Below are 15,570 nucleotides of genomic sequence, written 5' to 3' on the forward strand. Positions count from 1 at the left end.
ATGTGTTCCAGCCTGTGTGGGTGTGCGACTGTCTAAAGGGTTTGCAGAGCGGTGTATTAAAAACAAAAATTAGGCAGCACAGAGGTACTCTGTGTTTAATCTTTAACCAGGTAAGAACCACCAAGTCAGAAGGACTCTGGGCTCCAACCTGCACGAGCCTCCAAATGTTTGTCTTGAACTAAAAGTTTAAAGATTCCTTCACTAAAGGAAGAAGAGTCCTACTCTCTGTTACCCTCAATATCATTTAATAACCCGTGTTCATTAACTGTGGAGCCAGCCATTTCCCCCATCAACGAAGACTTGGTTTGTCACCAGTCGGCTTCATTAGTTTCCCTTTTTTTTTTTCCCCTTTTTCTTTTTTTTTAAAATCAGCATTAGTTTAGGACCGAGTTTAGTGTTTGGTTTAGGCTCTCGTCTTTGGCAATAACTTGTCTTCATTTTATTAAAATGCCTTCAAACGCAGCAACTTTGTGAGCTCCAGTAAGTTGGATTCTTTCTACAGCAGTGAAACGTCACAGAAAGTGACTCTGAACTCTGAGAGCGCAACACGTCTGTGACGGGCAGATAAGAGTGAATGTAACCATTAAGATTCTTCTTAGATTCATTGTATCTGAACTTGCCCAGCAGGACAAGTCCTTAAGAAAAAAATTCTGTGGCAGATAAATTTAATTTTATTCCTCCAAATGGTCTTAAACGATGACGCAGCAGCGCTAAATGAACAGGTGTAGCTTCTCAGAATGCCAAATATGACAAACAAAGCAAATTTTCTCATTAAAGTTCAAAATAAAGCTGCATCTTAAAAAAAAAAAAAAAAGAAAGACTTCACTCTGACTCACCCTCACACTGCAGTAGTACAGTACAGTAGTTTGCATTTGCTCAGCTGATTATTAACCACCTGGTTTCGAATTGCTCAGTTTATCGGACAATCCGAGCCCCTTCAGCTTCAGAGCGCCCTTTCAAAACAGCACAACTGCACCACCACCACCACCTTCTTCCCCCGACTCTGACTCTCAGTAAATGTTGACACAAGAAGCCCAATTTCTGATCGTCTGTGGCAACAGAAGAATCGAGCTCAGCTGAGTGATCCCGCTAAAACATTTTCTCCTGCAAATTGAATCCTGAACCGTCTTCTCCTCTGTTCACATCAGTGGCGAGTCTTTGATGGTTTCTATTAGGGGTGGGTTTTTAATAATCGGTTTATCGATTAAAATCGATTCTGGACCTTGTGAATCGGAATCAAATCGATTCTAGAAATCAGTGACAACACCCAGCCCTAGTTTCTATCGTTGCCCGTCACATCACCACATCGCAGAAAGCACTTCCTCATCATTAAGTGCGAACGGTATGGGGAGAAATTTGACTCAAAAGCTTCGCTAATGCTACGGTATGATCCACAAGCGTACGCAAAGATTTACAAATATGTGTAGTGATTTGTGTGCAACGTTTGAGGACTCGTAAACGTCTGCGGCTTATGATGCAATTTAACTGCGCGTAAAACGTGCCTCAATGCAAACCTGAATAAATACTGATCACTTAAACACAATTTCTGAAGTTCAGCTTTACTAATGTCCCACATGTGGGACTAATAAAGGTTATCTTATCTTAATCAGATTATTTTCTCTTTCTAAGACCTTTCTTTGAACGCAAATGTCTAAAACTAAACGTAGCATCCCCGTCACTCACAAAAGCTTAACTGCGTGTGGACGCATCGCCTGACACGCACAGATCACGTCACATGCCCTCGTGGGGTTTGGACACAAATTTCATGCTGCCAGCTTTGCACAGATCCACAAATGTAAGCTGCTGATTTATTGGTTTTCTTTGTTTGTTTGTTCAAAGAAAGCAGGCAGTCCTAAATAAACAGAACAGCCTGTGACCCTCAAGTAGAAACAGAGTTAACAATTACAGAAACTACTCATTAGCCTGTGACAGTTAATACATGGCTTAAATAAGCTGCTGCATCCTGAAATGTTCAGGATTAGACATTAAGCTAACAATAATGTAAGCCTGCTGTTATTACAGAATAGTAAGATTAGCATCAAAGTGCTATTTCCATTGCCTGGATTACATGTATATTCAAACGGTACAGAGATCAGCTGCATATACTCACTGCAGAGCTCAACCATTACGCTCCCTCCATCTGGAGCTGTGCACTGACCCAGCAGAAGAACAACCAGCACGTTGCAGCAGCTTATTTAAATAATATTTTAACCTTTATAGCCGGGGTAGGAAACTCCAGGCCTCGAGGGCCGGTGTCCTGCAGGTTTTGGATCTCACTCTGGGTCATCACACCTGACTCAGATGATTAGGTCATTACCAGGCCTCTGAAGAACGTCAATACATGTTGAGGAGGTCATTTAGCCATTTAAATCAGCTGTGTTCGATCAAGGACACATCTAAACCCTGCAGGACACTGGCACTCGAGGCCTGGAGTGGCCTATCCCTGCTTTCTAGGCCCCTGCAGAGGTCCCAGTTTTACACTGGGACGTCAACAAAGCCTACATTCGTGCATCTGTGCACCACGAGGACATGTGAGGTGATCTGTGCGTATCGGGCGATTCGTGCACTCGTATTAGTTTTAGACATTTGTTTCCACAGAAAGCTTTTTCTAAGGGAAAAATCTGTTTGGTGAAACTGAACTTAATATATGGTGTTTAAATGACCAGTAATTATTCAGGTTTGCATGTACACATATGTAAACCAGTCCTGCATGTGGTCAGATTGTTTTGTATTTTGCATTGAAGAAGGTAATCATCTGGGAGTCTCCCAATGCTGCTGAGGATCAGACGATATGGACATAAAAAAGGAGAGCATTCGGGGAAGAGCGGGAAAACAAATCACAGAACTTCCTACAATTTCTAGAAATGTTTCAGTAACTCGAATCAGCTATGAGTTGTATGCTGGCGGCGAATATCTGTGGGTATATGAGGCAAAACCTCACTTCAGCGCACTCTTATGGGCCAAAACAGGGAACAGAACAACGGCAGAGTCCGTGGGAAAAACTTTGAAGATCAAAAATGCAGCCTGAAAAGCAGATGGTGGCTGCAGTGGACGCTTTTCATTGTTTTTAACACTCTTCTTCACTTTGCTCTTCTGCAGAGCTGACTGATGGTAGCTCAGACCTGTGTAGCACAACCTCAATCGACAACAGCTTTCTCTGCAGGTAGACGGACCATCCACAGACCGCCACTGGACTGCAAAGACGCTAACCCTACTCAACCACAATTCTACTCCAGAGGGTGAAGAGCTCAGAGTAGAGCTGCTGCTCTTCCATGAGGCTGATAAAGCAGTTCGGGAATCCGACAGGACGCCTCCTGGATGAGCTGTTTTGTGACATCTTTGCTGAAGGAGACCTGAGAGAGGTGTGTGCCTCTGCTCATATTAAATCCTTGTTAAATACAACCACACCAATGTTATGTAGGTCCCATAAGACATTAGAGTTTGAAAGGAGGAAAGTGATGAGGGTTAGACATCTGCCTTCAAGAACAGGAAAGTAAACAGCCTGCAGCTAACCTTGCTGGAGTCTGTTTAAAAACCACAATACCCCTCATCTCACCACTGCAAACACAACGGTGGCACGTTCAGCGTACCTGTGGTGTAATAAAGCCAGCCAAATGTGCTTGTTACTCACAATCTTTACAGCCCTTTGTAAGCTGACAAGCTTAAATGTACTTTTGATTCACAGCCACGTGCTATTGACTTGTTTAACTGTACAAACAGACCACTCTGAAAGAAGCCGTCGTCAGCCCTTTATTTTATAAAAAGAACCATTTCATCAATGACATTATCATATTTATCGAGTCAACATCTGCAGCCTTTGTATGCAGATAATACACATGTTTATGGCAGGGTTTAACTTCAGTGTCATGCTAGCTTCCCGTCAGTGTGGCTCGGTGTACCATCAGTGTGAAAACAGCCCTCTGAGCCATCTGAGGTGCTCGCTGGGGCAAAGCTCGCTGTGAGGAGCGAGCTCGCATCTCTGGCAGGCAGCCAGAAGCAGTCACAGAAAGCTGAAAGCGAGTCAAGCTGACAGGGAACGGCTGAGAGGGGTACAAACGGGGAAACTGATTTCTCTGTGTCTGAAATGATATCACTGCCAACTGAAAGGGAAGCAGCTGGAAGAAAATAACGAACATTAGACTTTTCTTCCAAGTTTAAATGACTTCACCCTGATGTGCTTGACACGCGATGCAAGACACCCGTGTCCTGAGCTTACTAGCTGGCTCATTTAAACTAGCAAGGCTGTGAATGTCACCTCTTTGGCGTTACACTGACACACTGCAGATTTAACTTTCAGGAAAATCTTAACAGACTGTGTATTACCTGTGCTGGCACTGCTGCTGTTGAAGAACCGAAGGGTGTCGTCCATCGCCCTCGGCTGGGTCTTAGATGCTCCCTGGAAGCTGGACCTGCTCCCTGTATCCGGGGACACCCCAGGTCGTTCTGCCTGGGGCGGCTCTGCTGAGGCTGGCTTGGCGGGAGACGACTTGCTCCCGCTCCGGGATGACACGGGCTTGGATTCCTCATCACTGTCAAACCCAAACGGGTCATCCAAACCGTCCCCGCATGGACGGGGCCTCTTATACACCTCCAGGACTGAGTCATTCTTGGGAGCGCCAGCACGCTTTGAGCCCACCTTGGCCTTGTAGGTGGTGTCACCCCATTTGGTGCTCAGGGTGCCTCTCTTGGTGGAGAGAACTTCGTCAAACTTGGACGTGCCCTCACCACCCTTGCGGCTGTAGGTTTTACCAAATCTAGATGTCATTGTTGCATCTGGGTCATATTCTCTGAAAGAGGAGGACCAAGGAGTAGAAAGAGAGGGCATCTTAGGCGAGACGAACATGTATGTGATTCTCTAAATGTAATTTACAACTTGATCCGGAGCCGCCAAGAGAAATACACAGAATCAATCAACATCTGTAAAATGAAGCTCTGCTTTTTTAAATTTTATTTACAGGCAAACTGACAATTAAAAAAAACATATTTTTTGAAAAAGAAAGTCGTTTATTCTTAGGTTAACACAGGGCAGAAGTGCCAGCTAACAGCCGGAGTACTTCTCAGCCAGCTGGTTATACAAAACAAGGCTACCATTAGCTTAGCACCATGCTAACCGTGCTCATTTGCAGCTTTCTGCACAGGTTGGTCGCTAGCATAAATATTAATGAAAACATAACAAATTTTACAAGTGGATATCACGTAGAGCAGACTGGGTTTCCATTTAAATGCGCGGTGAGAGCTCTTCTACATCCCTGAAGTTGGTATTCAAGCAAGTCGAGTGTCAGCCGTTAGCATAACCAGTAAGCTCAACACAGAGAGCGGAGTTAGCTCGAGGCTAATGGCTAACAATAACTAAAAACTGACATGGCGTTACGTCGAAACTCCAAAAGAAAAACTCAGAGAATATCCTGCATTAAAACTGGCGCTGTCTGTTTTCTGGTATTTTCACTTACTTGGTGAGCTAAAGGGCCGATCCGCACAAAACACGCTCCAGCCGCAGGACGGCCGTTAAACGGGCACAGGAGAGCCGGGCCTGCTTCCCCGATTCAAGCAGCCCTGCACAGTATAAACAAGGCCGAACGGACGCCGTTAGAGGCCGATCGGTGAGTTTGAAACCGAATGTGACAAACCACAGACCAAGGCTGTTGAGAAAAGAAGCCCTTTAAAGATCCATCTAATGAAATCAGCTCTGCTTTCGAGTTAAATCTCACTCGATTGTCTCCTCCGGGCTGCGACGAAGGCTTCCATTGGACTCCCCCGCGGTGTCAAGCTAGCCGCGAAAATACTGTAACCGGAAGTCACGCGGCCGACATTTCAAAGTAAAAGCGTAAAATAGGCGCATGTGAACGTAATTTCCTTTAAAAGTAACTGATCTGAACGCTTTTGTAAAGACGGAGCAATTCGAAAATGTGGATTTAATGGTGAACTATTCGTCTATATATTATTCACTGTGACGCGGATTTATTATTTTGCTAAGTTTCTGTAAAAGCGAAGTTTTTTGTCCAATTTTACATTTTTTACATTAAGCGGAACTGCTTTACGTTACGTTTCAAACTTCACACAAGTGGCTTCATGAATCTTATCGTTTCAAATGCTGCGTTCAGGTAAACTCACAAAATTCACTATTGTAGACACTAAATGCGACACAAATAATTGTAGAGGCTTTTAAAGTCTGCAAAAAAATCCAAATGAGTTCAAGAATCACCAAGTTAATAATTTAAACCAATCTAGTGAATTACTAACGTATTGTTAGTAACTTATTGTTAATAATTCACTGAAAATGCAAAACTACTGTACTTTTTGTTTACTTGGTAGTCACAGTTTAAAAAAGAAAAACCACAGTGATATACACGATGAGCAGTTTACTGAAAAAGCAATCTTCCACTGTTCACCAGGCTGTTCATCAGCTTTTAAATAAAAAGCAACAGAATCAATGCAAAAATACTCAAATTCATTAGTGCACCTTGTTTAGCCGTTCACATAAATAATACACAAACCAGCGTCGAACAAGCAGCAGTGTTCATTGTTGCCTTCTGTAAACAGATCCCTACTGTGATTTATACAGGTCTTATAAATATTTTCAAAGTGTTCATTTAAGGTACAACATTTGGCAAGATTACATTTAAAGTCAAAATCATTTGTTGTGCAACACAAATAGTTCCTCTGTTGTGTGTTTCATGCAACAGCTGTAACCCAAACTGACCCAGTTCTGGATGGAAATATTCAATATCCTCTGTTGTGTCCCGTGGTGCAGTCCCACATGAGAGAGTGGTATCGATCAACCAGACTGAGGCCACGGCAGTCTCCACGTTACTTGTTAGAGGCTTGAAACTCGTTAGCTGGAGGAAAACAATGCCACTGTCACACCTGTGCTGGGTGGAGGGGGTAATGTCCTGTCTCTAAATGGAAAAGCTACACTGTGTGACAATTTGTCCACTGTTTCAAAGACAAGCTTCCCCTTATCAATAAAATATAACACACTCTTCTCTTCTCTCTAAATCCATCAAACACGATAGAAAGAATAACATCTCAGAACATGAAGCAGCATCTTTGTGTTTGTATTCTGGACTGTTGAGCGCTACTTTGATTATGTGATATGCCCTGAAAATCAAAAAGATTACATAAGATTAATGATAGCATCAAAAAAGAAACATTAAGATGATGAAACAACTGAACACTAGATGGTAGTTATACTTCATATAATTGTGTCAAAATCCATATTCGTGATGGTGATGAGTGTCTCTTTGAGGAACAGACAGAACGATGACAAATAAAAGAGTCTTAAGAAGATTCGCTGCTTCTGGTCCCCCATTTGGTGCTTTGACGATCAAGGTCACAGCATATGATCACTGAGCTCTATGTGAACTGTATTGTCATCCAGGAAGAGACCCCTCCCATTAGGAAAGGATGCTTTATCAAAGATTAAAAATAATCACTTCAAACAACCTTGCATTAATTTGTAATGAGCATTTCCTCTGTGGTGACCCAAAACATGGGACTATTGGATTTTCAGTTCTACGGTGTTGTTGTCACAGAATGGAGAAGCCTCTCTTTTTGCTTTTCCAAAATTAATGAAGTTCAATAGATGTTTTCGGCACAACTTCACCTGCTGGTGCAGGGAGTCGAGCACAGAGTCTGAAGAGTATAAAGTTCCAGCGACGCTGGAAGTGCACTGAACAAATCCTTTACTTACTCGTTTCATCAACACTTTAAACTCCGAGTGCTGCTTCTGCTTTAACCTCTTCAAGTTACTGGAACTTCCTTGGAGAATATCAGGGCCATCATCAGTATACAGTTATTGTTGAAAGGTCTCTGCTCCTTTTGAAGGCTGTCGCACTTGGTGCTGTGTTGTGTCAGCAGTGTTTCCACAGAGGGTGTCACCGGCTCACCTGGAAATATAATTTGTGCCCATGCCACCCACACCCATGCTGCCGGGCTACTGTTAATCTTACACCACTGAATAGTAGTGTGGAATTTAACTCAGTGCTTTTAGGCCTCAATCACACAGGCCTAGAGACCCGCTGGCAACCTCTGGTTGCTAGGGAAAAATCTGTATTCTCCGACCATTTGGAGAGTGATGGTAAATGGCCTGTATTTGTATAGTGCTTTACTTAGTCCCTGAGGACTCCAAAGCGCTTTACACTACAATCAGTCATTCACCCATTCACACACACATTCACACTTGTTAAGCAATTACAATCTGTCAAAGTGAAGAAACGTTCCTTAATTAATACCTTTGTATGATTCTTGTTCTAGTTTTCCTTATTTTCTCGTGTTTTCACCTGTACCAGTTTCACCTGGTTGCTCGACCTTCTGGCTGTCACCAGGTGAAATTGGTAGCAGACAGTTCTGCAACAGAGCTCTCCGTGTTGTTGCTGCGGTCGCTGGCAGACTGCTGCTGTTAACTAGAGTTTGCATTAAGGACACAAAAACTTCACACTTACTCTCCGAGCTTTAGTAAAACTTTAGTAAAAGTGTGAGAGTTGGCAGAACATTTGGCCTTCTCTATGGAAACTACTGGTTACCGCGGCAACCTGCTATGATCAAACAATTTAGAGGAGATCCTGGTGCAGCTCCATGCACTTCTTTAAAAAACACTTTCGTGCCAGCAAAGTTTGTAAGCCACTCGTGAACAACCCAGGGGCTCACTGACTTTAGGCCTGTGTGACGGGAAACTTATTTAAATACTATTTACTATTTCATTCTACTTACAACCATTATATTCTACACTTAAAGCTTAAGCTAATTCTTATTTTTCAAATTTTAAAATATAGATCTATTAAATTATTGTGCTGTGTTGTGGGGGACAAAGCTTCACATTCATATAGACGTTGGTAAAATCATCTGCTGCTTAAACTTTTGTACTACTATTACTTTTGCTTAGGTAAAGAGTCATTGTAAAATGTTATTGACTACACTTCTTATCATCTGCACGAGTCTGTTTTCTGCTCCAGTTCTGGTCACTGAACAATCCTGGAAACACTCCTGGTAGCAAACTACGAAATGTCAACTAAGGTAGCACAGTGTATATAGTGTATATTTGCACTTCAGCTTGCCAGCATGTGCAAACTGAAGAGCAGCAGTATTTACACAGTAACAACGCGCCCTGACAAGGCTTTATGAAACCATTTCGGGCTATGAGCACGTTGACGAAGGATGCCAGATTTGTGTAATCGTGACTGTGCCTCCATCTGTCCTGTTTCTAATCTGTGATTAAAGCTGTGCTCTTACATGGTTAAAGCCCAGCTAGCCGTAACTTCACTCCTCCTGATCTGTCAGCTTTCTCACACACACTTTTACAGGCACTATTTTCAGAAGCTGTGGGTTCCTGGTGCAAAGATAGGGGCACAGTTTTTCAGTGAATATGTGTGTGAAAGTGTGAATGTGTGTGTTTGTATCAGGCTCCAAAAAAGACAGCTTCCCTTCGTCCCAGTCCAGATGAACTCTGACCTTCTTGACCTTCTCTGTGATGGAGAGAGCGATGTATTTGTTGGTTGGGGAGAACGCTCTGTATCCGGCATGGCTGCATTCTACGCTCCACACTGTGGAGCCCACAAATTCTCTCCTGCACATAGACTCTGCTATCACCCCAACCTCCCAGTCCTTGTTGTCTCCAACCTCCACGTCCCAGCTGTGAGTTCCCGAGTTAAAGCCCTCAGAGCCCAGGACAGAATCCCAGAATTCAAACCTCTCCGGGTTTTCTGGAAGGAGCCTTCTCTTTCCGTGCCTCACGCCAGTCAGATCTTCAGACAGAATGAGCTCTGGATTGGCTGAATTTGGATCCAGAATCACAGGACTGTAGGAGACCATGTCTGTCATCTTATTCCAGATGTTGAAGGTCAGGTTGCCCAGGTGTTTGGCCACATCTATCAATGCTCCTGAGCCCAGCTGTGGATCATCCAGCTGGGGGTGCTGCTGGACTCTTTCCACCACAGCCTTGTAGGTCCTCAGGAAGGATGGATCTCCAGCTCTGAGGTGCTCCTCTGTGGCTCTGACTGTGTCTGAAAGATTCGCCATCTCCCTACACAGAGCCTCCATCTTCTCCTTCATCACTTGGCTCTTCTGCGCCTCTTCCTCCCGCAGAGCTAACATCCGTTCCTCCTCTTCCTCCTCTAGGAACTGGTGAAGCTTCTTAAACTGCTCCTTAAGCCTCCTTTCTATCTGCAGAGCCTGCACTTTAATGTGCTCTGCTGTTTGATGTAAGTTCACTTTAACTTCATTAAAAAGCTTCAGCTTGTGCTGCAGAGGGTTCAGGAACGTGTGAAGCTCCTCTCTGTGTTCCTGTGCAACTTCATCAATGGGTCTGAACTGATGGTCGGCGTGGATTTTTGCATCCCGACAGATGATACACGCGGGCTGCTCATGGTCCAGACAGAAGAGTTTGAGCTTTTCAGAGTGCAGACTGCAGAGACTGTCAGACCCCGATGAAGCTCTCTGACTCTGCAAAAATCCCTCACAGAGGTTCTTCAGTGCCCGGTTACAAGGTGGATCACTCCACTCGCACACTGTCCGACAAACCAGGCACTCTTTGATTTGCTTCTCTTTCCACCAGCTCTGCAGACAGGCTTTACAGAAGCTGTGGCTACACAAGAGGAGGACGGGATCTTTAAAAATGTCATGACAGGCAGGGCAGCATAAATCCTCCTCTGAACGGAAAGCCATTTTCCCCTCAGCGACAAAGACACCTGGCAGAGACGGACAGCAGGGAGGAGGCAGTGCCAAAACCTTCCCAACAAGTCTTCGGCAAAATCTTTCCTTCAAGCGTTCTTAATTTGTAAGATCCCAGTGCTCCCGGTATTCTTGCTGCTGCTCAGCGCGTCAGTGTAAAGGTGACGCTTTCCTTCCCTTTACTGTCAAGAAGTCGTGTTTCCTGATAGTCGTGTTTGTCAGGTGAGCCAGAGTGGGTGGAGCTCTGTCAAATAACTGTAACACTCCAGAGACTTCTCTTACACCGCTCTCTGGAAACTGCAGGTGCTTGCACCTTCCACACGCTCTTAGCTTTCAGTCATGCACAGACACCAGCGGCATGTGTGAGCATGCTGTAGATCCGTTAAATGAGATCATGAGATCTACAGCATCTCTTGGATGAGAGAGCGGACTGATAAGTTCAGCTTCTTCCATAAACACAGATGTCTGCTAATCAGTGCAAAGTAACGGAGTAATAAATAAGAAAAGTGCACTCTCTAAAACTGGAAGCTTCTGTACGCCACAGAATTCCTTTAAAGAAATGCTCCAAGCGGCACGAGCACATTGGAGAGGTCCAAGCTGTGTCAGAACACCTGTCAGTCAAAGAGACCACGCACTTAACTTCAGTATCCAGGCGAAGCTGCAGAAAGAAACTATTCAGGCTTTAAATATGTTTGTTTCAGCAGTAAATCTCCAAAGGTTGAACAGAATCAACCTTCTGGGATCTACTTACCTGGACGGTTGAGAATGCATCAAGACGTTTTAGCTGTAAAGTTTTCATCTCAATAAGTGTAAGAAAACTCCTTTTTGGTTAGTTTGCCACAAAAATCTCCTTTATTGAACTTAAATACACAATGACTTCCTATTTTTCTCCCTGGTTGTCTTTGCCTCACCTGCTGCATGTCGGTGGGGCTGAGCACACAGTTTGAGGAGCTTTGTTCCACATATTTATTTTGTCCATCTCACAGCGCACCCCCTGGTGTCATTTCAATAAATTGCAGTACAGTGGCATTTCTAAGAAGCGAGCATGCTGTCTGCAGACACGCTCTGCTGCTCTGATGTCTGACATGGTTTGTTTTGCTTGAAAAAAGCCAAATTATGGGAGCTGAAGATGCTTCCCTTTGGTTGCTGCATGTGCAGAAACACGTGGGAGATGTTAAAGTGGAAAGTGTTTCAGCTTGAACACATAGCTTGCAGGTATGCTGACTCAACTTCACTTTAAAAGGAGGAAGGTGTGGAGGAGGCAAAAAACTGGGCTATCCGGTATGTTCCTAACTAACGCTAAGTCAGACCTGCCTCACACACACCCAGCAGGCTACATGTTACATGCTACTGCATTACACCATAGATGTATTACCATAAAGCAAACAAGAATTTTCAAGAAGCAAAATTTTTCCACGAAGTTGAAGCCGTGCCTCCATTATGTGTCACTGAATGTGATCTGTTCTGCTTCTCCTCATATTCTGTGTACACCTCTGATGGTGGATGTCTGTATTAAATATGGCCAAAGATTCAAATCATAATGTCCATAACATGGATGCGGCCCAGATTAAGATGCAGAATGATTATTTTTGAGCACCAAATGAGAATTTTGCATTTGAATGCTTTGTGAAAAACTAGTTTTTGAAGAGAGATGGGGGGACAACATCAGAGATGGATGGATGTCCCAGTACTTGTTGACATGCACCCCGCTGTGGCTGTCTGTTTCTCCGGGCCACTCAGGTCATGTTGGCAGCGACCCTGAAAAATCTTTCCAACAGTTACTGAGGAGCACTAAGCCTGGATGAAGTCCCTGAGTGGCATGCTGTGGCCCCTGTGCCAGCATCAGCCTTCCTGCCAGCCTTCAGACCAAAAGTTACTGTACCAGGAGGAGGTGGGGGTTTGATATTCTGACAATAAACAGATTTCAGATCTTCGCGCTGTTGCCAAACGCTCCCTGAGCAGGAGCTGGTTGTTGAGAACCTGGCAGAGCTTTGCAGTGACACCTGGAGAGTTCAGGCTTCACACAGCTCTGAAGAATAAGCTGGCACAGCAGCTGGCAGCAGCGCTGGCAGTGGCTTCTTTAAAAACAATTAGGCCTTTGACATTCGGCAGACAGACAAAGAGAAAGATGAGTGCAGCCAAATGACTTACCACCCAATCAACTCACTTTCTTAAAGAGATTAAAATAGAGGATTCTGGGCAATACAGTCAGTCTGCTAACAGCCGACAGAACAAACATCTAAGGGCTGAAACTGACATATAATAAATCATTGTCTGCATACAAAGAAACTTTTAGTTACAGAATAACCATTTGTCAAAAAAAAACCCAAAACACTAAACTAACAAAGACAGCTTGGTCACGAAGCAAAACATCACACTCACAGGCAGCCTGTTTGTTTTATTACAATAGCTTTTATGTGAAGAAAATGAGGTACAGCATGAACAGGAAGTGGGAGGTGTTCAGTGTCCACGTCAAATATTTCACAAACTGCTTTGTTACACTGGAGCTGGATCATAGTGTTAGTGACTGCTTTTACCAAAGGAAGCAAAACTATCTGAATAAATGAATCTCTGCTCCTGGCTTTTATGATGTGAACCAATATCGATTTTTTAGTTTTTTTGGCTAACTATGCATCTAATACTCTGTTAAAGTTTGATTTTAAGACCCTCAGAGCTGGAAATATTAGGCTTCTGGACAAAAAGTGACATGGAAAGCCTTGTTTGGGCCCTTTTAATAGGTGGTAAAACACATACATAGTGGCTGAAAACCCATAATATCAGCAGCTAAAACATACCGAACAACATTCAGGACACAGAGGCATTCCCAGGTTGTAGGTCTGCTCCTCCCAGCTAGACACGAGGCTCTACCCTGTGGGCCTCTTCAATGACTGTCAGGCTTTCAGTCACTATTTACAGTCTGTGGCTGTGCTGTAGGTGAAGGCAGGAATGTTGATCGACCTGAAAGTGGTTCTAAATACATGTTTTCCCCCTCACACATCCTTCCACACAGATATACACAGGTACATCCTCCTGTTAGGCCTTAGTGATGGATTTATCACTGCAGTCATGTTGCCACAGAGTGAGTGAGCTCAAAGAAAGCTTTTAGCTATTCTATGCTGTGATTGAGCAGGAGTCTCGGGGAAGTTTGGGTCAGTTTTGCAACACTTCCAGCCGTAGATGTGAAAGAAAAGAAAAGGCATTTCGTCACTGTGATTCTAGTCTCTCACCACTAGATGTCAGAATTTACAAATAATCTATTTCTGCTTCATCGTCTTGTTCTTCTGCCTTCAGCCTTTTTATTTTTCCTTCATTTTGGAGCTGCTGATGTCTCAGTTTCTGTCAGTGTGTTTCAGGGGTAGAGATGTGCATTGTGACAGCTTCTCATACTAATAGCATATAAAGGAAAATATAAAAAAATGCAAAAAAAAAAAAGAATGAGTTGCATTTAAAAAATCAGTGAAAAATAAAAATTTTGGATATTTGGGGTGGGAGCACAAAATGCACAGTTGAGCAATGACGCGATGATTGTGTCTTAATGTTACCTGTCGTTGGTTTGAGGCTTAGAGTTCATGTGTGGTCAAACTTTCACAGGTCTCTCTGCAGTGCTGTGAAAAACGAAATACAACCCACAGCTCAGCAGCTTGTAGAGGCTCCTTCAGCAGCAGTAAGTCAAAGTCATTGATGTCTGCACGACTTTGTTGCTGTGGAGGAATTTTGTCTCACACTGCTTGACTTCAAAGAGGTTTTCAGTGTTCGTTTATGCACAGCTCTCTGAAGGTTGCACCACATCAGTTCTTTTTCTGCCATGTTCTTGTAGACTTGCTGCTCTGCTTTCATGACCTCATTTTGGCCAAGCTTTAGCTGTGAAGCAGCTGGCCTCACATTTGCCTCAAGAATAATTTGTTATGCAGACGAGTTCATGGTCAAATGAGTAACAAGGTGCCCAAATCATCATGCCTGCTCCACTGTGCTTATAGGTGCTGTGTGCTCTTTTTAGACAGCAGATGTTTTCTCCTGGCAGCCCGTCCAAACATGTTATGTTCATAAGAAGATGTTGTGTAGAAGGGAGTGTTTTTATTAGAAGTGCTCGCAGCCTTTAGTTTAGACAAATGAAGACAATCAGGTCTGAGAGAGGTGACTGTAAACACCGCCTGCCTGTGTGTGTTTGCACGTTTGTTCGCCCACCTGTTTATTCGGCTCCGTCCTGTGTGTGTGTGTGTGTGTGTGTGTGTTGGTTTTGTTTTCTTCCTCCTCCTCATCGTCCTCACAAAGAGACTATCCACACGAGCAAACAAATGAAACAACACCCACACACACTTAAGGCCAGTCGCGGGCTCTGGGAAGTCCCCTGGTTGTGTATGAAATGGTATACCAGATCATGTGGGGTATGCATTTACTTTGGATGTTTGCAGTAACATAAAACATTAAAACAAACAGTCATTAGTTCCAGGCCTCAGGATTGTAATATCACAGCTTGAAACGTTTCCTTGTGCACATAGATCTGGATAAATACGTCCTGCTGAAGAGCCCCTCTTAAGCACGTCGCAGACTCTGTGCTCGCTGTCCTTCAGCTGACCTGCTGACATCCTGCTGCACAGGCCTCCGTGCTTACAGCTCTGTTATTGTTTCTGTGCATCTACCATAATCCTTTGCAAAGAGAGCGAGAGACGAGGAGGGAAAAAAACTTCATCTCAGTTGATTGGCTGGAAATCTGCAACATGATCAAGCTGCCAACAGTAGGAATGTGTCACATCTATGCTCCCTTCAAAATAAAAGCAGAAATGTGACCATTCAGACAAAATTCGGACTACATTTATATGTTTCTATGAATTATGAGCACTGGAAACAATATGTGAAAATTTTAATAAAGAAAGGAATGTAGACCTATGTTGATTCATTCACTTG

The 15,570-nt window shown here is 43.7% G+C and overlaps 2 protein-coding genes across 3 annotated transcripts in view; both read right to left on the reverse strand.

Moving 5' to 3' along the window:
* The window catches only part of LOC309713216 (wings apart-like protein homolog), a 37,818-nt gene extending 32,037 nt beyond the window's left edge, over window positions 1-5,781 (reverse strand). Inside the window, exons 1-3 of one of the 2 annotated variants that reach the window (XM_082544622.1) lie at window positions 5,709-5,781; window positions 5,451-5,553; window positions 4,324-4,787 (exon numbers count right to left, since the gene is read on the reverse strand). In XM_082544622.1, the coding sequence (XP_082400748.1) occupies window positions 4,324-4,765 (442 nt within the window). In that variant the 5' untranslated portion in view covers window positions 4,766-4,787; window positions 5,451-5,553; window positions 5,709-5,781. Of the gene's footprint in view, window positions 1-4,323; window positions 4,788-5,450 lie in introns of both variants that reach the window. The other variant, XM_082544621.1, reaches the window with a different exon arrangement.
* A 603-nt stretch (window positions 5,782-6,384) lies between these two features.
* LOC309713352 (nuclear factor 7, ovary-like) lies at window positions 6,385-10,812 on the reverse strand. The gene has a single exon (XM_082544911.1). The coding sequence runs from the start codon at window positions 10,657-10,659 to the stop codon at window positions 9,256-9,258; it is 1,404 nt and encodes a 467-aa protein (XP_082401037.1). The 5' UTR covers window positions 10,660-10,812; the 3' UTR covers window positions 6,385-9,255.
* Between the last annotated feature and the right edge of the window lie 4,758 nt (window positions 10,813-15,570).

This window comes from Aulonocara stuartgranti (genome assembly GCF_965226115.1).
Source record: "Aulonocara stuartgranti genome assembly, chromosome: 8".
Taxonomy (NCBI): domain Eukaryota; kingdom Metazoa; phylum Chordata; class Actinopteri; order Cichliformes; family Cichlidae; genus Aulonocara; species Aulonocara stuartgranti.